Raw genomic sequence first — 27449 nt, forward strand, 5'->3', positions numbered from 1 at the left:
TCTGGGAACGTATCTAGAAGTTCGTTAGTAAGCGTCGTGAACCGGACCCGAGTCAACAGAACCAATTGAATGAATTGATAAACGCCTTGGAAGTATTATCTTGCGGTTGTATTCTTAATATAGATTAAGTCTAGGACTCTAAAACTTTTACAAAAACTTCATCCTTCTCCTTCCATTGCCAAGTTATATTCTATAGCTTGGCAACACTCGTCTCTTTGCGGAGCAGCTCGTCGCCCAACTTGGCCATTTCAAACTTCTTCACTTTACCACTGCCAGTCAAGGGTACATCCACTGGAACACCACCTTCGCCGAGCCAGAATAGGTTTGCAGGGGACTTGTGTCCACCGAGTCGCTTGCGCACCCAGTCACGTAGCTCCTGATCCGAGGGCTTAGCTGCTGTTACGGCCAGCTCAAGAAATGCACCGACGACCTCACCGTAGTGCTGGCTCTTGAGACCAACCACGATAGCGCGAGAAATCGAGGGATGCGCCAAGAGCCGCTCCTCGATCTCAAGGGGATAGATGTTTTCGCCACCTCTAATAATGATGTCCTTGAAACGGCCCGTGATGGTACAGTAGCCATGCTCATCGAAAACAGCCTCGTCTCCCGTATGAAGCCATAGAACACCGGTAGAATCGCGAACCATGACCTCGTTGGTCTTGGCCGAATTGTTCCAGTAACCGGCTTGAAGTTGGTACCCTCCCATGCATAGCTCCCCGCGCTCGCCGACGGGCACAATGTTCCCATCACGATCGACGATTTTGGCATGGGCGTGCGGCATGAGTGTGCCAACAGTTGTTAGACGTGTGTCTATATTATCGTCTGTGAAGGCGTTGAAACACGTGGGGCTCGCTTCCGTTAAACCGTAGCTGGAGGTGAACTCTGTCATGCCAAGCTTTTCAACAAGAAGCTCCATGAGATATCTAGGAACCGGTGCACCTGCAATGATACCAGTGCGGAGCCGGTCACACCGAAAATCGGGCGGAAATTCGGCCTGGAATAGTGAATCGAACATGGCAGGCACACCGTGGACAGCAGTGCAGGACTCGTCGGATATGGCGCGTAGAGTGGCAGAGATATCGAAAACTTCTGCAGGGTATACTATCTTGCCACCGTGTGTGATTATAGCGAGGAGCCCGAGTACAAGGCCGAAGCAATGAAAGAGAGGTGGTGGACAGCAGAGAACATCGGCCGACGTGAGACGCATTCTGTCACCAATGAAACGTGCGTTATTGACGATGTTGCTAAAAAAAAAACTAAATTAGTATTCAAACGAGGATATATTGTTCTTTCGAAGAATAGAGGCGTACTGGTGTGTCAGCATGGCAGCTTTGGGAAGGCCAGTGGTTCCACTGGTGAATTGCAGATTAACAACTTGATGTGGGCTCACGCGCCTCATTGCCTCGTAGAGCCTATCGTGGTTCTTCCGAGCGGCAGCCTTAATCAAATCGTCATATGTAGTATAGTTTCCGGCGTCACCCCGCAGCATGATGACCTTTGGGCCACGATCCAAGTTCTCCAAGTCGCCTAGAAGGCGTGAGTTGTCCATGCGACCGATGCTGCGTGTGGTAAAGACAATCTTGCATTCCGAGAATTGGATGCCGTACATTGCCTCAGTTGGTGTATACGTGTTGTTGAGAATGACAAGAATTGCCCCGATCTTGGCGGCCGCGAAAAATACGGCGGCGTACTGTTCGCAGTTGCCAGCCATGATGCCCACCCGGTCGCCAACAGCAATGCCCAATTCGAGAAGCGACTGCGCCAGCCACGAGGACTGCTGGTTCAACTCATTGTATGTCCAGCGCGCACCCGTCCAAGGAATAACGAGACATTCGCGTGTGCCGTGTTGGTACGTCTGTAGTTCGAGTAGTTCGCCAAGAGTAAGGTCAACCAGAGGAGGGTCGAGCGGGCCATGGAGCAGCGAGAGCTTTTGCGTCTCGGGAGGCACTTCAGGTCGAATAGTCTTTGTCTGTATAGATGACATGTTTGCAACTATAACGAAAAATCCCAGCACCTGGAGTGAGGTTACGAGAGCAGCCGTGAGTACCGGAATAGCAGCGAGAGTACTATGGTTAGGTGGTGACTGTTAATAACTAACTAATGAGACCGAATGAAAGCCAAAACGAACCCAGATGCCGGTTTCACAGCACGAGCTAGCCTATGCACGAAGGATGTCATGCCAAGTGCCCTGTTTATGAGCGAGCCTATGGACAAGGTGGGCGCATGGCATGTACTTACTCCCACGGTCCGGGACCATAGCCAACGACACGGTCCGCGGTCGGGGATGGACTCTATCTGAGGGTCCGCATAGCAAATAATAACATGGTATCCATAAAGCTGACGGACTTCCGAGGTCCGTCGGCGGTATTGCGCTCAATTTCAGCTCTGCAATTTTTCATCTAATCAGATCATCAGATAAGATGGGCTAGCGCAGCAAATCAGCAGGGGTGGGTGACGCGGCGCTGGCCCTTGACTTAACCGAAGGCATGAAAAACGTGATTGTGGATGCAGTGGTACATGTCATTTTTCCACCAGCCGGTATTCGGACCATATTAAACGAAGATTTTTTATTGATTTAAATACCGCATCTAGAACTTGGCGTCTCAAAATGGCCTCGAGTGATCGTCCGGGCAGTGGACAAGGAAGGCGCTTACTTTGTGGGTGCTTCAAAATTTGAAATGCCCCTCCGGAAATCTCTGAGTATCCTTCCTGTATCATTTGCCCTATTACGACAGCGCAGGGCTACAGATGCCATGCTCGTGTTTCCTGCAAGGGACAATCAACCGAGGGAGTGTCGCCTTGCAGGGGGCAAGACAGCCCCAGTGAAGTGTTATTTCGAGCTGTGAACTTGTAAGGCTCCAGCTCGGATACCTGAAGAAAAGTCAATCGAGATTGATCAGTTAAAATGGTACTTGGTGGCGAAGCCAGGGTTCCGGTTGCCAAGTTTGTTGCCAGAGTGGCGGTGATGCTGACGCCATAGCCGTCCTGACCCATACCAGTATAGTGGATGGCATGATCAAGCTTCTATTTTTGCCTCTTATTTTGCCTATTTTCGTCCACTTGCTCCGAAAAGCAATATTAGCCGGTAACGTCGAACACGGGGTGACCGCACGCAAACCCCTGCCAACCGCACAGCCAGGGCCCGCTTATCATTACCTAACTAGGCTAGACTGGTTAGGGTCACACCCTAGCGGAAGATCATTATTCCAGGCGTCCTCTAGTAATTTTAAGTCTCTAACTGGCTCCTTGGTCTTAAGGGCGTGTTAGCCCCGCTAGCTAAATCAGCTAAAAATTTCTAACGAATCAAAACATAGTGCATATGTGGATACCTTCTACGCCTTTCCTCTTTAATCTCTATACTATACCCCTTTTAGCTGTGCGGTTGGCAGGGGTTTGCGTGCGGTCACCCCGTGTTCGACGTTAGCTCTTCTCGGCTGGTTGCTGTGCGAGGCTCAGCTGTGCCCGAGACCGGGCAGGCAACTACAAGTTGCAAGGGATAGTTAGTATGGACTACTGGTAATCGGTAGTATCCGCGACTACTGGGAAACACTGTTCTGGAGGAATCCGGTTCCAAAGACATTGAACATGTGTTTTACTGTTAACAAAACACAGCAAGCTATCAAGTGGGGAGGAGAACTGTGCGCTGCCACCGGCCTTATCAGATCCGCAAGTACATGCCTCTTTGGGTCTTGTACCTTGGCAAGTTCCTTGTGGTCCCGTAATGTACTCTAAGCTCCAAATCTCACACCCCTCATCCCACCAACCAAAGTTTCTGTTCAAGCTGCCGCTAATAGCTTCTCCAATCTGCGCGGCCCTGTGGATACAGTTTGCAACACGCGCATACGCCTTGCTTCGCTCTTCTCTTTCTACTGTTAAACTGGACAACAACATCCAATATCATTCTAACTAGAGAGCGCTGAGAAGGCGACGGGACCATTGCTCTGCACTACACTAGCAAACGTATAAATACCCACTGTCAGGTGACGTTCGGGGGTTTCCGCTTGATATCCAGTAATAAAACCGAACACGCATCTCAATGGAGCTCCATTAGCCGGTACTTGCAGTAGTCCCCTACTCGACTGCAACTCATGACCAGCTGTACCAACTGATACGTGCAGCGTATCCTCAAATACTTATCTGGCTGCATGCGAGTTCTCATACATCAACGTCATTGCAACCCGACCACAACCATAAACGGCTTGCACAACCGACCTCACACTACTGGCATAAATGCCAACACTCCTCTTGGTCTTGAAACTCTCCTCACAACACCCGCAATGCGCATCATCGACGACCATGGAGGCGGAGGGGCCCGCGCTGTCGACGTTTCCTTCGGGAGCAGCTCGCCGAAGACAGCATCCTACGCAACTGATACGAGCCCCGACAACAGAGCAGACTGCCGCACCGAAACAGGACCCAAGCAAGGAACTCAGCGGCAAAGCGGCATCCCAAAGCGAGACCTCGACCAGCTCTGGCGCTGGAACGCAGTCGTGCCAAAAACTATTCAACGATGCATGCATGACATCATATCAGAGCAGACAAGGCAGAGACCGGAAGATGTGGCTGTCCAGTCGTGGGACGGCTCCCTGACCTATTCAAGGCTTGACGAGCTTTCAAACCAGCTGGCTCTGCATCTACGTTTTCTGGGAGTCGGCACTGGTGTCACAGTACCGCTTTGCTTTGAAAAATCAATGTGGGCTGTGGTTGCGCTTCTGGCTGTCATGAAAGCGGGCGCATCTTTCTCATTGACAGATCCAAGCCAGCCTGAGGCTCGTCTCCAAACAATTGTTGAGCAGACAGGTGCGAAGGTCGTCGTCACATCGGCTTTGCAGAGCTCACTGGGAGCTAAGATTTCAGCGGGAGGGAAAGTTGTTGTTGTCTCTCAGTCTACATTTGACAATGCTCTGCAGCTCTCTTCAGATCCTCTCCCTGCTGTACCATCATCGTCTCTCCTATACGTCATTTTTACCTCAGGCAGTACCGGCAAACCCAAAGGTGTCTCAATATCGCATGAAAACTACACCAGCGGGGCCATTCCCCGAGCAGAGGCCGTCGGCTATAAATCAACCTCGCGCGTATTCGACTTCCCGTCCTACGCCTTCGATGTCAGCATTGACTGTATGCTCTGTACATTGGCCTGTGGCGGTCAGATCTGCGTCCCCTCCGAGCAAGGCCGAATGAATGACTTGAGCGGTTCGATTCGAGAGAGCAAGGCCAATATGGTGCACATGACACCTTCCGTGGCTCGGGTTCTGGATTCTGATATCATCCCATCGCTAGACGTCCTCGGACTCGGTGGCGAAGCAGTGTCTTCCAGTGACGCCGCAGTATGGAGCCAATATACCAGTCTAGTCATTGCATACGGACCTTCAGAGTGCACAGTCGGCTGCACAATCAACAACGAGCTCAATTTGTCCACCGGAATCGGAAAAGGAGTTGGCGGTACGACATGGCTGGTCAATCCGGAAGATCACAACGCCCTTGTCATGATTGGCGAAGTTGGTGAGCTACTGATCGAAGGTCCAGTTGTTGGTATTGGCTACCTCAAGGAGCCAGCCAAGACTGCGGAAGTATTCATTGAAGATCCCACCTGGCTCACAGACGGTTATGCTTCTTATCCTGGCCGGCGGGGCAGATTGTATAAGACTGGCGATCTGGTTAGATATGAGTCAAACTTGTCTGGATCTATTGAGTTTGTAGGCAGAAAGGATCAGCAGGTCAAGCTTCGTGGACAGCGTGTCGAATTGGCCGAGGTAGAGCATCATCTCCAGGCCTGCCTGCCCACTGGAGTCAAAGTCGCCGCTGAAGTTATCAAGCCGGAAAGTGGATCACCAACTTTGGTGGCATTTCTGGTTGAAACATCTCTTACCGATTCTGACGCCGCCAAAATCTTTGTTGATCCTTCCCCCGACCTATCAGCTGCGCTTGATGTTATCGACACCACCCTTGGCGCCAAAGTACCGAGATATATGGTACCTGCCGCATTTATTACACTTGCCTTGATGCCTTCAATGGTATCAGGCAAGATTGACAGGAGAAAACTTCGTGAAATAGGCATCACGGTGCCTCGATCCAAACTTGGCACGACGCACGCAGACCAAGGACCACAAGAGGAGCCCGAGACAGACGCCGAGAAGAAGTTGGCACATGCTTGGAACTGTGTCCTGGGGTCTCAAAGCACTGTTTTCAAAGCGAGTAACTTTTTTGGTCTTGGTGGCGACTCTCTTCGCGCCATGAAGCTTGTAGCTGCAGCGCGAGAGCAGGGGCTGGCATTAACGGTGGCCGATATCTTCAGTAGCCCAACGCTCTCTTTCATGGCAAACAAGGCCACCCATATCTCATCACAGACATTGGGGGATACGAAGCCATTCTCCCTACTTCCCAAGTCTTGGAGCGAAGATACCGCCCGAATAGATGTTGCTTTATTGTGCAGCATCGAGCCAAAGCTTGTTGAGGATGTATACCCTTGCACGCCCCTCCAAGAAGCGCTCATGGCACTTTCCAGCAAGTTCAAAGAGGCATATGTGGCACAGAGAGTTGTGGCGTTGAAGGATCTTGAAACTGCCATGAAACTCATTGCAGCATTCGACGAAGCCTCCCAGAACAGCCCTATTCTGCGTACCCGAATTGTGCAGGTCCCTAGACGCGGGCTTTTTCAGGTCGTAGTCAATGGTAAATTCGAGTATCGGACTGGCACCAAAGTTGCTGATTACCTGGTTTCCGATCGCGAGGCGGCCATGGATCTTGGCAGACCTCTGATTCGATGTGCGATCATCAATGATGCCGGTTCTAGTACCCTTTCTTTCGTTTTGACCATGCATCATGCACTATATGACGGATGGGCTATGCCTCTCATTGTGGAACGCATCAACCAGGCCTACCAAGGCAAGTTGTTGTCACGAGCTGCAGAGTTCAAGCATTTCATCGGCTACCTCTCGGCAAAAGATGGAAATGAGTCCGAAGAATACTGGAGGAATCAGCTGCGGGGCACTCATCGTCTTCAGTTCCCGACACTACCATATGAAGGATACCAGACCCAGGCAGACGAGCTGTTGGAGGAATATGTTTCCCTGCAAGACTTGCCTAAATCCAATGCCACGGTGGCAACAGTAATTAGAGGCGCTTGGGCGATTGTGGCGTCACAATACATCAATAAATCCGATGTTGTCTTCGGAGAGACCCTGACGGGGCGAAACGCGCCGATATTGGGAGCCGAAGAAATTGAGGGACCGATGATCACTACTGTACCAGTTCGTGTGCAAGTTGATCTTGAGGCCCAGATTGGCGAATTCTTGCAATCAATTCAGGAACAGATCATTGGTCAGATTCCGCACGAGCACTTTGGTCTGCAGCATATCCGTCAATTGAGCCCTGACGCGCGAGATGCTTGTGAACTTCGAACCGGCCTCGTCCTGCATCCGAGCACCGATTCTGGTGAATTGCCTTTGGATACAAACTTGCCAGCAAATTGTCTAGTTCCAGCAGGTGATGCCGAGGCTGCTCAAGAGGCACTCAAGTTCAACACATATGCGCTGATGTTGGTGTGCTCTATTGACCCCAAGGGATTTTTGGTCATGGCAAGCTTTGACTCCAAGACGGTTGATAAGACCATGATGCAAAGGGTGTTAACCCAGTTCAAACATGTCGCACAGCAGCTTTCTCAGGGCACGACCTCGCTTGTTGCCAATATTTACTCTCTTTCTGATGCTGATGCTGTCATACTTCGGGATATTGTCGAAACGGCACAGGAAGATCCGGTGCTGAAGGTTTACGATGGCGCTTCGGGTGCGTACATTGTTCGATCAGATGATCCGAGAAGAGTGCTTCCAGTGGGTGCCATTGGAGAACTGGTAATACAGACCTCTCTGCCAAAACAGCTCCAGCTGCTGGCTCTTCCGCAATGGCTAGCGGAACTGCGTTCTTTCTCACCAACGGATGGTTTGTATCTTACAGGAAAACTGGCCAAGTACGATATCGCGGGCAAGATACAAATCATCGGGGAAAAGGCTACTATGAATGCTACAGACGCCCCTGAAGCGAAGAAGACAATAATTTCTGCAACATCTCAACGTCAACGCAGACTTCGAGCATTGTGGAGCCGTGTGTTGCGTGTCCCGGAGACAGAGATTGGATTAGAGGATAATTTCTTCTTACTCGGAGGTGATTCAATCTCGGCCATGAAGCTTGCGTCTGAAGCTCGACCAGAGGGCATTCGCCTTACCGTTGCGCAAATGTTTAAGAGCAAGACTCTAGTGGCGATGGCTGCGGTAATGGAATGTACCGAAGAGTCGACATGCACAACAGAAGATCCTGCTTATTCCCCCGCTGAGCCATTTGCTCTTCTCAGTGGAATTGATGACAGGAACGCTTTTCTTGCCGATGTTGTTCGCCCGCAGCTCGAGAACAAGGCCTGGACTGTCGCCAATGTGCTGCCAACACGATTCCTGCAGCAAATTGCAGTTCGGGGCACCACAGAGAAACCACGATTCTCCGCGCGCTATGAGCTCATATTTTTCGAAGGAGAGGTTGATTTGCCCCTTCTTCGCCAGAGCTGCCAGGATCTAATCTCTCACAACGAGATTCTCCGCACAGTGTTTGTCGAGAGCGCGGGAAGAGGATACGCCGTTGTGCTTGACTCCCTCGCCGCATCATTCGAAGAATACGCCTTTACCAATCCCGAACAAGGCCTTTCATCTTTTTCTAAGGATATTTGTCGTGCCGACGTTGAGAAGCCCTTACCGCTTGGCTCCAGCTTCGTCAAATGGCTCTATGTCTCCGATCCCCAAAGCCCCTCCTCGCGCAGCTGTCTCGTCTTTCGCATCTCCCACGCGCAGTACGATGAGATGTGCCTCCCAATTTTGCTGCGCCAGCTGTCTGCTCTTTACACCCACAAAAAGACGCCGGAGCCTTCATTGCCATTTTCCTCGTATGTCTCTCGTGTGGTGAAGCACGCCATCCCCGCCAGTGTACCCTACTGGAGGGAACTTCTCGCCGGCTCCACGATTACTGCCCTCCGTCCAAATATTCCGATTACCAATCGAAAACACTTCGCCATCGAGAGAAACCTTGATATTTCCATGTGGAATCGCGAAGTCACTGTAGCGTCCCTGCCCACGGCCGCATGGGCGTTGTGTCTCGCGCGCCGCCAAGAGCTACGGGATATTGTATTCGGTGAAGTCGTCAGCGGCAGAAACATCGAACTTGAAGGCGCAGACACTGTTACAGGGCCTTGCTGGCAGTACGTGCCGTTTCGTGTGCGCATGGACGAGTCGTGGATTGGCGCAGATCTACTCGCGTTTGTGGAGCGGCAGCATATCCAGAGCGCAGGATATGAAGGTATAAGCCTAGAAGAGATTGCCGAGCTGTGTAGCCCAGGGTGGGAGAAACAGAGGAGCATGACGGGCGAGGATGGGCTGGAGCAGTGGTGGTTCGACACGGTGGTGCATCAAGATGTATCGCACGTGGCCTCGCGTGAGAATACAAAAGAGGAGGCAGAGAACAAGTACGAGACACTGTATGTCCACGAGGAACCGCTACGAGAATGGAAGATCCAGGCATTTGTGCACGAAGGTGGCAACAGAGTTACATTGGAGATTGTAACTTTCGAGAGCTGGGGTGGGTACGCGGAGAAGCTACTAGGAGACTTGATCGGTGTGATGGAGGACCTGGTGCAGAGACCGGATAAAAAGTTGTTTGCACTTTAAATGTATTCTGCCATCGCGAGAGCTCAGTTATTGTCCATTTTGTGTCTCGATATATGCGATTTGACCTGAGACGTTACTGTGAGGACGTGTCAGAGGTCACATGCTGACTACCTGACCAGACGATGCGAGGGAACGGATTAATCAAGTCAAAGACAATCAAGGTTTCGTTCAGCTATGGGTATATGCAAGACATGACCAAAACTCAACCAATCAGGGAATAAAGCGATTTGAAAGAAAGCAACGATGCGTCAAGTCTGAAAGAACTCCCAAAAAGCCAGCTAGCTTTCTATGCCCGGTTGAAGTTGCAAACATAAATCCCTTCAATTAACAAAAGAAAGTAAAAAAATAACAGGGTATAGAAGAAGTGCATCACGTCAGTAGTTGGTAGCTTCCATGATCCCTAATAATTCGTAATTGATTCATGCTCATCCACATGAATTATCGGTTCAAGCAGTCTCCCCAGGGCCTGGGAGAGGCCCCATGCCAAAAGCGCGCTGCAAACTCCGGCGGAAGCCTTTTCCCGTGCGGGACTCGTCATTGTCACGATTTAAGAGATTGAAGCTAAGTCTGCGGCTAGCTTTTGGTTCGGTTTCTGTAGGTTGTGTCGAGGGTTCCGTAGCCGCTGCTGGCTTCTTGGACTTTGGGCTCTTTTTCTTAGCTGCAGATGGGTTGTAGGGTGTGGAGCGAGGAGGCCAATCGCCATCGCGCTTCCACCCCACGACGCAGGAGCGCATCATGTCGGCGAGGTTGATAGGGCACGACGGTTGAAGATTATGCAGAATGACTTTATCGTAGAGACCAAGGTAGACGTTGGGAGTGATAGACGCACGCAACGGGTTGTTGGGTGGTAAGATAGGCTGGGCGAGCGGCAGCATCGTTTCCACGGGGTAGCTGCGCGTTTCCTCGGTGGCGGTGGAGGTAGCGGGCGTATTAGCAGTGCTTCCGTCGACTTGAGAGTCAACTCTACGTAGCTCGTCATGGGGGATGGATGAAGAGTCGGATGCAGTGCCAGAGAGTTCGACAGATGCAGAATGCGCCGCCGCCAACGCAGCAGCGGTAGGAGGCGAACTCGACATGCTGCGGCGAAAGAAGAAGCGGCGTGGAGAGCGTGGCGAGAGGGTTTGGGCGGATGTGGCGGTGACGGGCTTTGAACGGACGCGTGCCGTCTTTGCGCCGGTCCAGGCATTGCGCCGGGCCTCGAAGCAGGCGAGTCCTGGGTTCCACGATGCCTCTTCGCGGATGGCGCGGCGACGTTTCGCCTTTCGGGCGATACCAGCAAGTTGCAGTGAGGATTGTGAGTCATCGAAAGACGAGTCGTCTCCTTGGTCGTCGATATCGGACGTCCACTCGGCACGGGGCTGCCAGTGGAGATCGTCTGCGGAGACGACACTATACACAGACTCGCCGTCGGACTCGAGTTCGGAGTCCTCGACTTGATAGCCATCATCTATTGCATCAAGGCCAGCGGATGTCTCTGAGTTCACCTTGTCTTGTTTGGCCGCCTTTGGACTGACAGCCTGCGCCTGATCCTGCTGGGGAGGCTTACCAGGCGAGTTTGGGGCAAGCTGCTGTGGCCAGTCGAAGACCCAGTCGTAGCGTACCTTGTCAGCAAGGTAACGGCGAATAGCCTCCTTGTTCTTGGCCTTGTCCTTGCTAAGCAAGTCCACATACTCGTCGCCAACCCAATCCGGGGAGGTAGTGGGCAGTTTGGAGGAGAGTTGTGGGTTGCCGGTACGGAGTCGGGCGAGCGGCGAGCGCGAGCCTTTGTAAAAGTCCGAAAAGATCATGATGTGCTCGGCGGCGGCGGCTAGCACTGCAGAAGATATGGTGAGATCAGCCGTCAGTTGTGAAGACGATGGGTTCTCGGCCGCGGCGACTGAAAGAAGAGGGATGTCAGCAGGGTTGAGCAGAGCGCCAAGGGCGAAGCATGAGCAGCGTTTGGAAGGTCTCTAATGTCAATTTTAAATTGCCAGACATCAACGAGTGCAATGAGCACATGGGAATATTGTGCTTATGATGAAAGGGGTGGTGCAGGAATAGAAACGAGTGTTTGAAAGAAATCAACCGACTTTTCCTTTGGTATCGAGAAGGTTTGTGAAGATTCGCCACCCTTGACTCGCGTGAGCTAAGGCATGACCATCGGAGGCGCCGATGGCGGGTGAGATTGCAATGAGAGTAAGAAAATTGGCTCGGGAGAATGATGCCGGACCCAAATTCAAGGCCAGAGTATGAATCAGGCTTATAGTGAGCTGTGAAGCTCGGTATGAAGCGCGAATGAAAAAGGACCAGAAGACTGGTGAGGGGAAAGGCTAGGTGACACTCGATGTATCGTGAGCTGTCACGGCTGGGTGGTTGCGACAGGCGGAGTGGAGCGATACAGAAGAAGACTTACCAGGGTGGGGATAAGCCGAGGCGACAAAGGGAAAGGCACAGGATGAACGCAGCGAAAGGTCACAAGGCTATTTATGACGAGAGGCGCGCGGGGCGTAAAAAGACGCGGGGTGGAAGCCGGACTGTGGCTTTAAAGTGGTGGTGGTTGGTTGGTCTTGTGGTACTGGTGCATCTTGCAGCAACGGTGTTTGACGGTACAGGTACTAAGGTACCTACCTGGTAGGTACCTATGTACTCCACAGCCCAAGCAAACACACATGCGAAAACAAGATCGACAATAAGGCTGAGAAACAGCAAGGTCGCCTGAAAATTAAAGACGAGGTGCAAAGATAATGAACTTTCTTCTTGACCGTCTCAGGGCTTTGCTAGGAGGCCAGCTGCAAAAGGGTAAAGGCACTCGCCTGCCACTTGGAGGACACACCACTGCGGGGGAGGGCCAGAAGAAGGTCTGTGTCCACTGTGCGGCGCGCATTTGGGAACGCTAAAATGCCTAAAACCTGTTACCAGTGCCAGGCCCACAGCGACTGATCTAGTCTGGATCATTTCTTGCGGGTTGCCTGCATCACACAGTTCATTGGAGCTGGTTTGCTCAATGTGAAGTACATACTGGCCCGGGTTATCGGTACCTATGTATGTACATAGACACATACATAGGTAGACAAGTTCTCCGCTCTCAGCGTTGCACTCAAAGGGTTGCAACGGCCACCCCACACACAAGTCTGGCCGAGACCAGCAATGAGCAGCCAGCTAAGAGGGGAGGAACCAAAGTGATGAGCACAAGTTCGACGAGATGGAGAGGTGTCAATTGTCAGATCGCAAATCGGGTTGCAGGTAGCCATTGAACAACACAACGCGGACCGCGTACACCACCAGACAAATCCTACCTGGTATGCTGGCCGCAGCCACATATTGATAGGCCATATCAGACATGATTTAGCAAGTGAAATAATTGTCTCAAAAGAATGGTCAAGGTCCTGTTCCACACCATTAGCAGGAGGCGTAGTGACGGGATTGTGGCACCTAGGATCAGCACTAAAATGAATACCTGCGTGTATGTACCTAGAGACCATTCATTGGTGGCTTTGAACGGATGGCTGGATGGCTTGGAGGTACATAGGTAGGCAAAAAAGTCTGTGACTTCTCCACACAACAAGTTGAAAAGAAAAAGACCAGGAAAAACGAAGCGTCAACGGCCCTTGGTAGAGCAACGCTCGAAGGGAGTTAAACTTTGAGCCGGTCAGGCCTTCGTTCGACGACTGCTCACCTATTAAACAACCAAAAGTATACTTTTGCTCGCAGGCATAGACGGAGGTGGTAAACTCGGCGCAAAGGTTCTGAAAAAAGGAATGAATGATGCTTGGTCTGCAAACGGGGTTACTGACCTGGTCCCACTCTCTTACATTGAATGTGCTCCCACACAGTGACCCTGTTCTTGCAAACCCTAACTAACCAACTAACCAACTAACCAACTAACGAATAAATGTGACAGTCAAACAGTTTCCAACCGGCTTCTCCACCTAGTTGCGTACTACGTCCGCATACTGTACTCCGTACAGATTATTCTGTCCAAACGTCTACGAATCCACTTGTCTCTCCCGTCGCGAATGCTTCGCCTGATAAGCCGAGAGCCCACATAGTTACGTATTGTAGTATAAAATTATCGATGAAAGCTCAAATCATCGGCCGTGTGAGCCCATGTAGCAGGCTTGGGTTGTAATGTTGTGTAGATATTTGGCCACTGATATCTGTTCAGACCGTTGTTTTCTTCAGCCGGCAAATAAACATTGTACAGGAGCGATGTTAACAGTTCACTAAGTGCATTGTAAGGCCGTGCCAATAAACCAGGCTGGAATGACTTCGGAGCCAACTTCCGCCGCGAAGCGTCCCAATGCAGCGCAGAGGACGGGTCCTCTCGCGATGTTCTACAAGATACATCGATATCTGAATTGTTCAGTACATTGAAATATCGTGTCGGGTCTCGTTATGAATGGTAGTACACGGTCCACTTCAACCAACTTTCTTGGAGATCCAAATACATTCCTCCTTTGCCCTTGCCCCCCCCCAAAAATCGCATCGAGGGCTCTTCAGTGCCCCTCATTACTGCTATCTAGCGACCGAGAAGATATCATTTCTTTACCTGTTCTTGCCTCCCGGAACCCTGGCTGTACATCTTGCCGAACTCTTTTTCGTCGCACTCCTGGCATCGACTCGTCGTCCGGCACTCGCCTCCTCTTGATTTCTCCGAGATTCATCGGCTGGTTCACCTTGGCACTAATATCCAGCGTATCTGCCATGTGAATTCTTTGAAGGCCATCCACAGGGAGTGGAGGTGTCTGCCCATTGCTGTCAGGTTCCGCACCTGTCAGAAGTACAACTAGCGACTCGTTGGCTGTCGTGCTTGACGCATTTATTCCTGTGGCGTCTGCCGAAGTTCTAGCTTCCTGCTGTTTTATGATGCGCTGGAAAGTCCTTTCTTTAGCCTCTTCGAGTCTCTGACCTTCCAAAATGCGAAACTCGCCATCGCTGCACTCGTAGGACACCACTCCTGTCATGTGCTCAAGTTGAATAGTACGTGACTGCCCAGTAAGCGTCCATCTGATCTTTTCGTCCGCCTTGCGGTTTCTGTTTTCTTTCTTCTCCTCTGCTGTCTTAGGAGTCTGTCTGGTTCCTTGAGGCTTGGCTATCGACCTCGATGCCATCGACTCAGCCCTTTTCATCTGCTGAAGCTTCATTGTCGCCGGTCCTTCAGGGTTGGTAAAGAAGTTTTCCCCGCAATTCACTGCAACACGCCCGCTCTTAGCATTGGGAACGGGGAACTGAGCTATTCTGATGGCTGTTTCGTGCCCATCTTGAGCAGAGAACGCTCTCACTTCGGCCACTGGTGGCCGAGGTGGCCGAGAGAGCGGGAGGTCCGTCATCACAATCATACCCGTGCTGGTATCGAACACCACTGGTTTCAGCTGATCCGGTGTAACTCGCTTGCTGAGAATTTTCCAAGCCTCAAAAATTTCATTTGGGCCTCGTGGCCTGCCATTGCTACCCTCCTGACAGAAAACGCCGGGGTAGAATTCATCATACGCCCAGGCAATGACATTGGCGCACTGCGCCCCGTGGATAGATGGTGGGTTTGTCCGGACAATATGGTCTACAACAGACTGTTCCAACTCAGCCTTTTGGACTTTCTTGTGTGGCCGGTAACCCAGCATAGTTCCGCTTTCCCTCATCTCCTTCTCGATTTGCATCAAGAATAGTTTTGCGGCCCATCCTGCACCACGTACGAAACCGTCTGTGATGGCAGCTTTTGTTGCATCTTGTGACGACATGCCGAGTTTGATGTCCTTCTTGAGAAACGGTTTGACGTGCGGCTCTACAGTGTTAGGGCTAGTATCCAACCAATTTGTATAGACATCGCCGGTGTTCCATGTGGAGCGGAAATCTCGATTTCTGAGCCATTCGTGCGAATTAGTGTTCGGGGGCTTCTCCGGGCGATCCGAGTTAGGTTTGTATCCATCTGCAGTGTAATAAAGCTCTAGACATTTATCCTGCGCCATTGGAGGCGCCTGCATATGTGTATGGCTATGGACGGGCGGCATTGACTGTCGTGGTTGCTGAGCGACTGGGTGAACATCGTGCATGCCAGGCTGGAAATGTGGTACTTTTGAAGCCTGTTGAAAATGCTGAAGATACTGCTGTTGTTGTGTCTGTTGTGTATCAGTAGCATTTTTCTGGCGTAAAGGAGCATTGCTTTGCTGAGGGTAATGAGGGGGGTGAGCGTAGTGTGAACTTTGGCTATAGAATTGTTGATTCGGGAAGTACTGGGAGCCTGTTCCTTGCTGAGGCTGCTGAAGGGCTTGGAATTGCTGGATAGTTTGTAGTTTCTGAAGGCCCGGAACGTACTGAAAGGGTCGGGATTGTAGTACAGGCTGTGGCTGTGGCTGCACTTGTTGCATCTGCACCTGCGGTGGAATTTGTTCATTTTGTCGACTGCGCTCTTGCCCAGAGGGATAATACATGTGTCTTTCCAATTCTTGAGGCAGTATCACATTCTGCTCGACAGCATGCTGAACGGTTTGGTGGCGTGTCTCGGGCCTGATTTGGGGTATGTCGTGAGGCTCCAGGTACCTGATCTCCCCATCTGGCCCGATGTCGGGTGGGAGGCGGGAGACGCGGTGCCGAGGAGACGCATTCATGACGAGAGTCGACTCTTTCTGGGAAGTACCCAGTGTAGCAGCAGAGCATACGATAGTGCCAGCTGCTATTCCTGTGCCCTGGCTCACTGCCAGGGCTGAGTGTGGCGCTGAATCAGACCTCGGTTGGTGGATATCGTTGGCTGGCAGGTCCGAATCAAAAGTGGTCGTTTGATTCTGGAGGTATTTCTCGGTTGCTGTCCCTCTGAAAGTCGGTTCTGGCCCCCTTATTCTGTCGTCGATACCTTCTCCGGAGCCGCTGGGATTCGCCCAAGTATTGCTGACGACCGTGTCGGGAGTGTTGTGAACTGACGATGACGTGACCGGAGATGTCGAAAGAAGGGACGAATTAAAAGTGCCGGGATCCTGTATACAAGCATCAATCGTGAATTCGCTCAATATTGAATCCCATTCCCCACGACTATTGTCCAAAGAATTGGCAAAGTAGTTGTCGGAGGAGAGCTGTTCAGCGGTACGGTGGAAACCAGGCTGAGGCACGACACCGATATAATCAGACTCGACAACATCGGCAATGTCCATGCTAGGGAAATAAACATTGTCCATCTTGATAAGAGTCGGTTTGATATGTCTCAGAGCAAGAGCAGTGCTAGGTACATGCAGCGGCGCGCCCAATGGTAGGCGACTGGCGGCCCTGCCAACGGGTATTGAAGTCCTGAAATCCTATGGAATACCGGATGTATAATATTTTCAATAGGGGCTGGATTTGGAGGACGCAATTGAAACAATGATTTGCAAAGTCGGCGGAAGAAGGAGACTTGTCGTCGGGCGAGTCGGTCGTATAAGAGTAGATAGAAACGTGGGGCGATGGGTGAAATGAAACAAGTCGCTATAAACAAAAGAGAAGAAAAAGAGGGGGCTAACGCTGATTGTGAGAAAAAAGTGTATAGCCACAGAAACGGGGAGAAGAGATAAAATAAAAATTAAGGTGGCGCACAAAAGAGATGGGCAAAGTTGATGAATGTGAGGAGGAACTGAAGGTTTGAGGCGCCGCCTCGGTGGTGGAGTCTCCCTCCCCGAGCTGTGCAAGTGTTATGGCTTACCTACCTACCTGGTAGGTATTAGTATCCCAACTTATTAGGTAGGTCTTACCCTATCTCTACCAGGCGGTAACTACCTACGTAACCTAGGAGGTGTACCCCACGAGCCAAGTTTGCGCGAACAAGCGCGGGCGTTGGGGCGCTTTGCCACTTTGAAAGTTTGCCTGCTCACTAGGTAAGCCGGCGCCCGTAACTCACAGATCAGGGAGGACTGTGTTCGGGTAATTTTAGGATTCTGCTTCAACCTGTCCCGTCATCACGCTGCGCCGCTCTCAAGAACTGGCTAACGTCAGCTGCCGTTGCATTGCAGCACGGCAGAGGGAGAGGGAGGACCAACATGGAAAAAGCAGAATGGCAAATACGAGGCAGAACTCTGATTCGATGACTCGACGGAAGAGAGGGAAGTCCTAGTCCCGACGAGGTGGGCGAAGCACGCTTTTCCAGTGCCACACATACATGCAAACGTGCGGCCAGTGTACAAGCTGAAGATTTACTCTTCTTCTTCTTTTCTTCTTCGGGACTCGCAGTATCGCTCGGTTGAGAACAGAAGTATAATGTCTGTCGAATGGATTTTCAAATGGAGACAATCTGGCCAAGCTAGCTTCTTGCGAGGCTTCCGCCCTTTGATCCTATAGTCGCGCCTCCAAGATCACTTTCCAGATCATCGAAGCAGATTACAATAAGTGACTCATCATGCAGCCCACTCAACCTGCATGCCCTGATAGATGAGCTGCACCACAAACTTGGTCGTCCTGCTCAACGCAGTATGTTTATTGTTCTGTAGTGCCGGAAACAAACGTACACGCCAGCAATAGCGTTCAAACGCACAGTATTTCCTCTGCTCCTCCCCCTTCCTCTCCATGAAAACCTATCTAGTTAGAGTGTCGCGGCGCCGAGATCGCTGCACTTGTGCTACAATCAAACCTCTCCAATAACAAGAAACCAATGCGCAAGATTCAACCTGGTCCGAGAATCACATCTTCACGCCACCTCTTCCACCATCTTGGTTCCACTGCTACCCTTACCCGCCGGCCCAAACACGTTGCCCACTGGCCCGCCCATGATCTCTTCGGGCACGGCAATCTTGCTGCCGCCCTTGCTGCTAACCCACCTAATTAGCGTCGCGGCTGGCCTGACATCAGCCCCGGGTGAGTTGCCACGGGCACCCTTTTTTGTCTTGGGCGCTTGTTTTTTGAGCAATTTGTTGATAGTTTCCATCTGTTGATGCCGTGATTAGAAAAACTTGTCTCACTACCGTGCGCTTCGTCCGATGTTTGATTATACGTGGCATACCTTGACTTCTTCGTTGCGCTTCTCGCTTAGATTCCGTCTACGACGAGCCATTTCCTGGCGGCGCATAGACAGTTCTTCAGCCGTGAACACCTTTTTTGCTTGAACCTCTGCAATGATGCGATTAGTGTTAGGTATGCATCCGATGTGTTTCCGCACGTACCATCCGAAAGCTTCATGTATTCTTGGGGCTGTTCGTCGAAGCGGGCTCTCTGGCGCTTGGTCATCTTGGCCAGGTCTGGTGTACCAGCGCGGCTGCCGTCCTCATCGCTATCGAGCTCTCGAACATCCGCCTCGCCTTCGGCGTCCTCTTCTTCCTCCTGCTCCTCCTCTTCCTCCTCTTCCTCCTCCTCTTCCTCCTCTTCCTCCTCTTCCTCTTCTTCTTCCTCGCCGTCTCCAGCCACCTCAATCTCCTCTCCTTCAGCGTCTTCCTCAACCTCGCGCACGCCCATCGTCTCATCAGCTAAATCGCTACCTGGCTCACTGAGCTCGTCATCGTCGTCATCGTCATCATCTGCAACAATGCGGGATGCGGCCGCTCTGGCAGCGTTGCGGGGCTTTGCCGAGCGCGAGACTCTGATAGTTGTTACCTTATTGCGGCGCGGAGGCGGTGCTGCATCCATATCAACATCTCCGTCGGCATCGAGATCCTCACCCTCGGCATCCATGTCAACCTCGTCTTCCCCTTCAGCATCCTCGTCATCAAGGTCCACCTCAACCTCATCCTCCATATCGTCCTCATCATCGTCGGGACTGGACTCGACGACATAGCTCTTCTTGGTGCCACGGTTGCGCTTTCCGGTGACGATTTCGCCGCCGTCAAACTGCTCGGAGCGACGACCGGCGCGCGCGGATTGACGCGAGCGGGAGGGCATGCTGCCTGATTCTGGGGATGAAGGCGCGTCGCGAAACACTGTAGAGCGTCCTGAACGGCGAGACGGGACGGGACTATCGCCAGTCCTCTCATTGTCAGTCCATTTCGATTGTACCGAGATATTCTCGGTCGCTTTGGTAGCAGCCGAGCGTTTGGGGCGAGACACCATGATGAGAGAGATGCGGGCGTCTGGATGTGTATGCCAGGCGATCGGCGATGGAATGAGCTAAAAACACAAACCGCAAAGCCCTCAATCAAGAATGAGTCTTGAAATTGGTGATTGCACACTTTTTATGCCTGGGGCTGCGTGTTTGTTGGCGAAGCAAGGGGCGACGCGGAAAGGAAGCGGTAACCAGGTTGCAGGTTTTTGGTGTTTGCCGCTCCCAGGCGCGCCGCCGAGTACCACCACCAGCAGCCACAACTGGTTCACTTGAATCAGAAGCTGCTGCCTGGTTTGCGCCCGCGAAGCCGTTCATGACGCGCTACGCCACATATCCCACAGGGAATCAACATACCTATTTGTGTGCTAGAACCGACTGTGGAAATATCCAATCTCTTGTTCGTAATAGCAAACTCGTGAAGCAGCATTGCGCCAAGTTATTAGGTAGCAACCGGGCGTTGTCTCCGTGTGACTCGAGGGGAGGAGTCGGTAGGGGGCTGAGTACCCGTGTTGAGGTCCATGCTAAAACAAGTCCCATAGAATTTAGGTACCTTGTACTCCGTACCTTAGCAAGTTGTTATAATAACTCTCTTCCTACATCAACACAAACTTTTTAAAAGTTAGGATATAGGCATAGAAGTATACTACCTATAGTATATATAGTATATATAGTATACTTTTATTTCTTAAAGGGATTTAAAGAGTTCCTTTTATATTTACTATATTATAATATACTATTAAGGACTAGCCTCAGGGTATCTATAAGTAGGTATTATAATAACTAGTATTAACCCCCTTATAAAGTAAAAAAGGTTTGCTACGGTTTTTCTAGTACTTATAAACTATAAAGGTACTAGAAAGATATAGAAGAGTCTAAGTAGAGTAATTTAATAAAGAAAATAAACCACTATGATGTAATCTGCGGACACCTTGTTAAGGGGAACCGTCCAAGTTCAGCATATCTCGGACTCTCAGCGCGATAAAGCTGCCGTACCTAGTATAATCAAGTGTGCATCTCTCGTGCACCTCTGTCCGAAAGATACTGTACCCCTAGGTAGTTGCTCATTTTAACTGCTATGTGAACTATTTACTCCGAACGAACTGCGTTGACTGGGGCTTGAGTGGGTTCGAAGATCCGATCGTAGGAAATCTCGATCAGCCCAGCTGCACGTTTTTCTGTACCTTCGCTGCACGTAGCAAGTCACGCGCTGAGTGTCAAAATTTTCCACGGAGCCCGAGCAGCTGTAGAGAAAGTGGCTAGCAGACCATTACTCTCTTGCCTTGTCACGCCTCGTGATGTCCTAGCATGAGGAAATTCAGGAAATGCCCTATCCCCGAGCTGGGAGCGACCCCCTAATGCATTAGTGCAGCCCTCGCATAAAATATCGAAATGGTTGAGCTGGTGTTTCAGTCTGTGAAATATGTGGAATTATCTTGCCTCGAAAGCTTGATCACCTTGCCTGTGATGGACCCAGGTTGTGATGGACGTGATGCCCCACCACAACTCTTTGCCTCGGCACCACCCCCCGGCCTAACTAGTCATGACCAATTCTCCGCACGCTCATCAGAAGGAACAATTCCATTCTTTCCACTCAAAGGGCATTGTATTTCGTTGCCAACATGGGAATGAAGCAAGCGCCAAAATAGCATAGAGAACACGGATAAAATGAGCGATTCGAGCGACGATGGCATTCCCGCATGGCAGCGGACCCCACAGCGAAGCGGAGGGACTACACCAGATGTTGAGGCGACGCCAGCAGCGAGCACCGACTCTGGCAGCTCGACCACAGAAGATAAGCTAACCATTGCGCGACGATTCTTAGACGATGAGATGGTCAAGAATAAATCACGCGACAAAAAGGCGGTCTTTTTAAAGTCAAAGGGTGTTGAAGACGGTCATATCCAAAAACTTCTGGGAGACGCTCCAGAGACTGTAAGCTTCTATTGAAGGTTGACTGTGTCCTTGACTGACTTGCCATGGCTCTGCTAGGCCACAGAGGAAGAGACAGACAATGTGTCTCCCACGCCGCAGAAACGTATACCTGCCATCACAGCTACCGACCGCGCGCCGATTGTCACATACCCCGAATTCCTTACCAAGCCGCAGCGCCCACCGCCGCTCGTTACTAGGCAGGGCCTCCTCAACACGCTATATGGATTTACAGGACTTTCGACACTCATATATGGCGCGAGCAAGTTTGTAGCCGAACCTATGCTTGGGAACCTCAACGTTGCACGCCAGGAGCTACACGACACAACAGCCAGCCGCCTCAAGGCGCTCGTGAACCAGCTCGAGCGCACCGTCTCCGTCGTGCCGCCACCCAAGCATGCTGCACTCGTAAACAAGCCAACTCCGTCTCTCGCAACAACTATGGTCAGTGACGAAGAAGATGACGAGGACCCTACGGAAATGTTTCATCGCGATATCGGCACGCAGACCTCGTTTAGCGACGCGCTGGCGAGTGCGGCTGAGGATGCCAAAAATCCAGGGCTCAAGCAGGCAACGACGCTGGATCATACTACGAGTGTGACTAAGCTCGCGAAGTGCTTTTCGGGACTCCGTGATGCTGTCGTCTCTCAGTGTGGCGACTTTGAGGATATCAAGGCACAGGTCGAACATTTCCGGGAAGACCTCGACCGCATGATTTTCCCGCACATGGACTTTACACCAGGCGGCTACGGTATGATGTCGACGGCTGGTTCCAACATTGAGCCAGATGACGAGGTGCGAAAGGCGAGGGACAATATCCGCCGTATCAAGGGCGTGCTGTTGAGCACTAGAAGCTTCCCGGCTTCGACGAGATAAGAGAACAGCGACGAGTGACCTTCGTAGTGATATGGGGTGGGATATTTTGCGTACAAGCGACAGTTTTCTTCCCTTGTATAATAAAATTGGAAAGGGCAAGTAATACAAGGATCATGTTAGCTTTTCGAGATATGAGACGCAATGAGAGGCTACATAGAGAACTGGGAGGCAAACTAGTCACGAGTTACAAAACTCGAATACAGACAATCTGATCTATTTTTCTGGGTCATCGATTCTGTAATGTTCAAAAAATTCCTTCCACGACAGCACGCGAATATGCTCGAAGCCTCGACCTGACTCTTGTTGCTCCCTGTACCACTCCAACGTCGGCACATATGTATACTCGAACTCCCTTGAAACACGATCAGCCATTGCCCACTGATACAGCCTATTTTTATATGGTATCGAGTCAGCAGAGCTTGAATTTGGTGGATCGAACAAGATGATTTGTGGCTCCTCTGTTGCCTCATTGTCTCCAGTCTCTGCGCCGCCAGAGGATGCGGCATAGCGTGACAAGGCCGGAGAGTGGGACATGGATGGCGAGCTGCGGCTGCGGACTAGGCTCCATCCACGATTCAACAAGTCGTCGTGGTTCAGGGGGAGCCAGCTCTTAACGTTGGCTACCATTGCCTTCATCCAGTCGAGTGTAATGTCTAAAGGATGCGGGTGCATCTTAGATGCCTTGAAGCCACCGGCCCAAACCTTGCCGAGTGGGAGATTCATCTTAGCATACTTCTTAGTTACTTCCGTGATGAGATTTCTTTGTGCGGACGACAGATCTGACTCGGAAATCGTTTGTGACCGGTGTGCCACGTCTCGGAGGCGAAAGTCCCAAAAGAGTAGCTCGGCGTACTTCCACGGTTTTCGATGCAGCTCCATTGGTCGTACAAAAGCCAGCCAAGCATGCGCTGGCTGTACGTTAAGTCGGTCAACTTGATATGGGGTGCCATCTACCAAGTAGAAAAATCCCACTGCAGTGTTCTTCTTTTTAGCAAAGGCTTTGCCATTGAGCAGTGGAAGAATATAATGTTCCGCGAAAAAATTGACCCACTGACTAGCATCGCCGTACTGCGAAGTTCCCTCATGTTGGACAAGAGGCCAGGGACAAATCACGAGAGGATTCCACAAGCTTGCGTGTGCATCGTTGCTCACACTTCTAATGTATGCGCTGAGACAATCTGGCGTGTCGCTCGTGACTAGTGTAGGGCTCGCGCGCTGTGTAGTCGACGTCGTACCACCAAGCCCATAGGCTGCCGAAAACATTTCCCTCAAGGTAGCTCGCTCAATATACCTTGACAGTCTTTTATCGTCCTCGTTATCTGAACAAATCACAGTGAATTTCCGAAATTTGTGCACCTGAGATACACTCCACCATCCAAACCAATTGACAAGGCTTTGCTCGTCGTTGCCGTCAATATTACGCGGTGCGTAAACAACTGGAGACGATATTTCCTCATTGTCTTGGCCCAACAACTTTTTCATCAGCATGAAGGTTTTCATTCGAACTTCAAGAATTTGTTTGGGCTCGCGCGCCTCGAGACTGGCCTTGCTCTTTTCTAACATCAAGTTGAGCAGCCAATCATCCATGTTATGACAGACGACCAGCTTCCCATGACGGTAGACCGGAGCTTCAGCCGAAAAGTTTTGCCAAATCCACTTTAACATATTGTACGCCTGCGTAGGTTGCGAAAGAAAGAAGCTAGGAGGGGCCATTACTGCGATGCCAGGTGGAAATGCCCAGTCCAAAGCGATGCCAACTTGCTCCAGATACTCGTCCATGAAGTGTTGTTCCGAAACTGGGGAGCAAAAGGGTAGTCGGAAGATCCAAAAGTTGTAATCTTCATTTCGGCTGTGGAGTAATTTTGAAAAGTGAGGCAAACGATGTAGTAGCTGAACGCAGTCCTGGTGTAGAATCACTGCTCCTCTGAGCCCATCGACAAATTTCGCCCAGTGACCCGATACGGCGCAGGAACGGATCTCACAATTTCTGTTGAATACCCTTAGCCATCGACATAGCAAGTCTTCTTCTGGTTTTGCTGATGGCGGGAAAACCAGAAAGAAACTATCCAAGACTGGCTGAGTCTTGTCGAACTGGTCATTACTCGGTAGTAGTTTGCGGTAGAGTTGTTTGTCAAAGATGCCAATGCCTGAGGAGTACGGAAGGCTGTACTCCAACGATATATCACAGACGCGAAATTTTGGCGCTGTCGCAAACGCTAGATATCGAAGTAAATGACCTGTTGGCGGTGTTGATGTTGGAAGCGGATGCTGCTGCCAGTCGGCACATTTGCTTGGGTACATCATGAGACAGAACCCATCATTGTGACAGAATAGGCCAAAAGAGGACGAATGCAGACAATTCAATACTGTCTCTAGCTTATCTGCTTGAAAATGTGAACAGGCAGTTCCTGTAACCCGAGGACCTGAGCTGAGTTCGGAAGCGCGTAACTGCCAAATAACGTCTTGAGCGGTGCATACATGCGAGAACTGAAACTCCTCGAGGTCCATAATCTCCGCATATAATCTCATTTGCGAGTTTTCTGGTGGCGAAGAGACGTGGAACGAGCACGCTAGCTTGACCGATCCAATGACACAGGTTTTTGGTAAGCTTTCTTCAGTATTACTTCGCCCTTGCAAATATTTCTCTTCGGCAGAGTTCGACTTTGAGCTGATCAATGTCCCCATCTTCGAGCTGGAAGTTGATGAAGCCTGCTTTTGACAGTGATTGGGTACGAATAGGCTCGATTCGGATTTGCTGCTCGGCTTTTCTTTGATCGGTGCCGCTAGGGAGAATGAAACTCGCTTCAAGGGTTTGATAGGCATTGATGCTAGGGTAGATGAGACACCTCGCTTCTGATTCTCTTCGACGTTCCTAGGCCCCCCTCGCAGTAGTGAAGATTTGCCTGCTGCCAGGCTTGCTTCAGGGAAGGGCTGAATACTGTTGCTTGAGGCGGCAATCGTTTTTACTGAACGGCTCTCACGCAGGCTGTTATGATCGCCCCCTCGGTTTGGAGACGAACGTCCCGGCAAAACATGTCCACTCTCATCGTCAATATCCATGGCATCGCCGCCGAGGTCGGACGCTGCGTCACGCGCGTGTCCAGACAACGTACCTGGCGCTTGGTTAGCCAGAACGTCGGAAGCCATGTTTTCGATAGAATCTATGGCGATACCAGCAACACGCTGTGGTGAACATTCTGATCGTTGTATTGCCGCATCTTCTACAAGTTTTGGGTTTGTGCTTGGTGAAGACACTGTCAAGTCTTCTTCACTGCCAAGATGACAATTTCCAGAAGAAGACCCAAACTTCAATTCTGAGTCAGATTCTGAAAACAGTCCGTCGATTGACGAAGGAGGAGAGCGTTCCCCGGAAACCTCAGCATGCTGTGTAGTATGTTTTGGGGCGTTCGCAGTGACCGTTTGGTGAACACTTTCGCTTGCGACTTGAGGTAGGTCACTTGGGGTGGCGTTGACTTCGGCAATAAATTGCTCTAAAGTCTTGGTAAAGTGCCCAACTTCCAATCCGCGGCGCTGACGTTCGCGATTTCGCATTTCATGACGGGCGTATTTATCTCGAACATGCTGGATAAGCGCCATGCGCCACTCATCAATATCAAATTTGGGGATCTGGCCCTCTTCCTGCTTTTGCTTCGTACGATACCAGTCTTCCAATATGTCTCCCTGAATGTTCTCTTTTGGCTCCCATGATGCTGCACTAAGAGGATAATTTTCCCATTCAAGGAGATACATGGTCCGGCCGCCAACCTGGCCCTCAGCTAGGATTTGTTTCACTGGAAATTCAGCATCTGGGTCGGCCTCTTCTTCAATTGTAGAAGCGATGGAGGCATTGTCGTCGATATCCATTGCTGTGGGTTGGTTTGTTCGTACGCGTCGGGCAAGGCGCTTGACAATATGCAGGTGCCCGCGCCAGATTGTGGTAGACTCACGACGATGCTGCTTTAATACACACAAAGAGTGCAGAAACGCTGCTACACCATGTTGCTGCTTCGAGTTGATGGCGATTTGCCGGGGTTGGGATTCGGGCTTGGGCGGAACGAGGTTTCTATGTGCTCCCTGGAGAGTCAGACAGCGGATTAACGCTGAGTGTCAGTAGTGTTGCGGTGAGGCGTGAGTGGGAGATATTTCCTATCCCCGGGATTCCTTTGAGGGGTAAGCGCGCATCTACTTGCAACACGTAGATCTTCTGGTTGATATATATCGTCAAACGTGTTGTGTGTGAGGAGGCTGGCGGCTGGCTGCAGCTGGCGGCTGCAGCTGCACACTCGAAGGTGACAGCACACACCAACGCGCGTCGACTGCAGGGCGGATAAGGCATTTGCTAATAACCTAGAAGTAGGTAGGTACCTAGGTATATTCTAATAACTATAATCGCAGCACTTTGTCTCTACCACGATCCTACTGCAATATTACAGCACGCGAGTAGTACCTGGTACTAGAGACAAAATCTATAACTGACTATAATTTTTTTCTATAGCCGATTTTCCTCCCTCCAACCTAGGTACCTACCTACCTACCTAGGTAGGTAGTTACCTACGAGGCTACCAACTCTTTAGCGCCGGTACAATGCGCAATTGCACAAGGGACTCGGAGTACTACCTAAGTACCTTGCTATGCATCTAGTAGCAGACAAACAGAGCGAAGCTGGTATAGAAAATGAAGTATGTGTAGCCCGGTAACAAGGTCAGACGGTATACTGGCGTCTACTTAAAAATGTACCTAGTTTATAGGATTCCCTAGTGGCAGGTACCTACCTAGGTGCTGATAACTACCTACGAATGGCGCTTGTATTACCTTGCACTGAATGTACCTAGGTATTTACCTGGGTACCTTAAAGTCTGCCCGTTTATTAAATAATAAAGGCCCCTATTTACGGCTTGGCTGTGCGGTGCTAGAATTACGGGGTAACTCGGCTGCAGGTATCAAGCGTTAACTAGAGGTTTCTTGCGTTGTGGGTGCTG

The 27449-nt window shown here is 50.9% G+C and overlaps 6 protein-coding genes across 6 annotated transcripts; 2 read left to right on the forward strand and 4 right to left on the reverse strand.

Annotated features, from left to right (window-relative positions):
- Nucleotides 1–190: 190 nt before the first annotated feature.
- CCM_06701 (long-chain-fatty-acid-CoA ligase, putative) lies at nt 191–2994 on the reverse strand (the record flags this gene model as incomplete). The annotated part of the gene is made up of 6 exons (XM_006671842.1): nt 191–1244; nt 1311–2066; nt 2099–2158; nt 2239–2291; nt 2584–2709; nt 2785–2994. 6 exons carry the CDS (start codon nt 2992–2994, stop codon nt 191–193), a joined length of 2259 nt encoding a protein of 752 aa, XP_006671905.1.
- A 1283-nt stretch (nt 2995–4277) lies between these two features.
- On the forward strand, nt 4278–9704 carry CCM_06702 (AMP-dependent synthetase/ligase; the record flags this gene model as incomplete). The annotated part of the gene is made up of 1 exon (XM_006671843.1): nt 4278–9704. One exon carries the CDS (start codon nt 4278–4280, stop codon nt 9702–9704), a length of 5427 nt encoding a protein of 1808 aa, XP_006671906.1.
- A 446-nt stretch (nt 9705–10150) lies between these two features.
- CCM_06703 (mitochondrial AAA ATPase, putative) lies at nt 10151–12638 on the reverse strand (the record flags this gene model as incomplete). Its single annotated transcript, XM_006671844.1, has 4 exons — nt 10151–11653; nt 11770–11829; nt 12312–12398; nt 12600–12638. The coding sequence occupies 4 exons, from the start codon at nt 12636–12638 to the stop codon at nt 10151–10153; spliced, it is 1689 nt and encodes a 562-aa protein (XP_006671907.1).
- Nucleotides 12639–18321: 5683 nt separating this feature from the next.
- Nucleotides 18322–20730, reverse strand: CCM_06704 (PAPA-1-like conserved region protein; the record flags this gene model as incomplete). The annotated part of the gene is made up of 5 exons (XM_006671845.1): nt 18322–18558; nt 18634–18740; nt 18794–19693; nt 20170–20215; nt 20713–20730. 5 exons carry the CDS (start codon nt 20728–20730, stop codon nt 18322–18324), a joined length of 1308 nt encoding a protein of 435 aa, XP_006671908.1.
- A 600-nt stretch (nt 20731–21330) lies between these two features.
- Nucleotides 21331–22470, forward strand: CCM_06705 (peroxin Pex14/17-Penicillium chrysogenum; the record flags this gene model as incomplete). The annotated part of the gene is made up of 2 exons (XM_006671846.1): nt 21331–21597; nt 21655–22470. The coding sequence occupies 2 exons, from the start codon at nt 21331–21333 to the stop codon at nt 22468–22470; spliced, it is 1083 nt and encodes a 360-aa protein (XP_006671909.1).
- A 213-nt stretch (nt 22471–22683) lies between these two features.
- Nucleotides 22684–26334, reverse strand: CCM_06706 (Chromo domain-like protein; the record flags this gene model as incomplete). The annotated part of the gene is made up of 1 exon (XM_006671847.1): nt 22684–26334. One exon carries the CDS (start codon nt 26332–26334, stop codon nt 22684–22686), a length of 3651 nt encoding a protein of 1216 aa, XP_006671910.1.
- Between the last annotated feature and the right edge of the window lie 1115 nt (nt 26335–27449).

This window comes from Cordyceps militaris (genome assembly GCF_000225605.1).
Source record: "Cordyceps militaris CM01 unplaced genomic scaffold CCM_S00005, whole genome shotgun sequence".
NCBI classification, from domain to species: domain Eukaryota; kingdom Fungi; phylum Ascomycota; class Sordariomycetes; order Hypocreales; family Cordycipitaceae; genus Cordyceps; species Cordyceps militaris.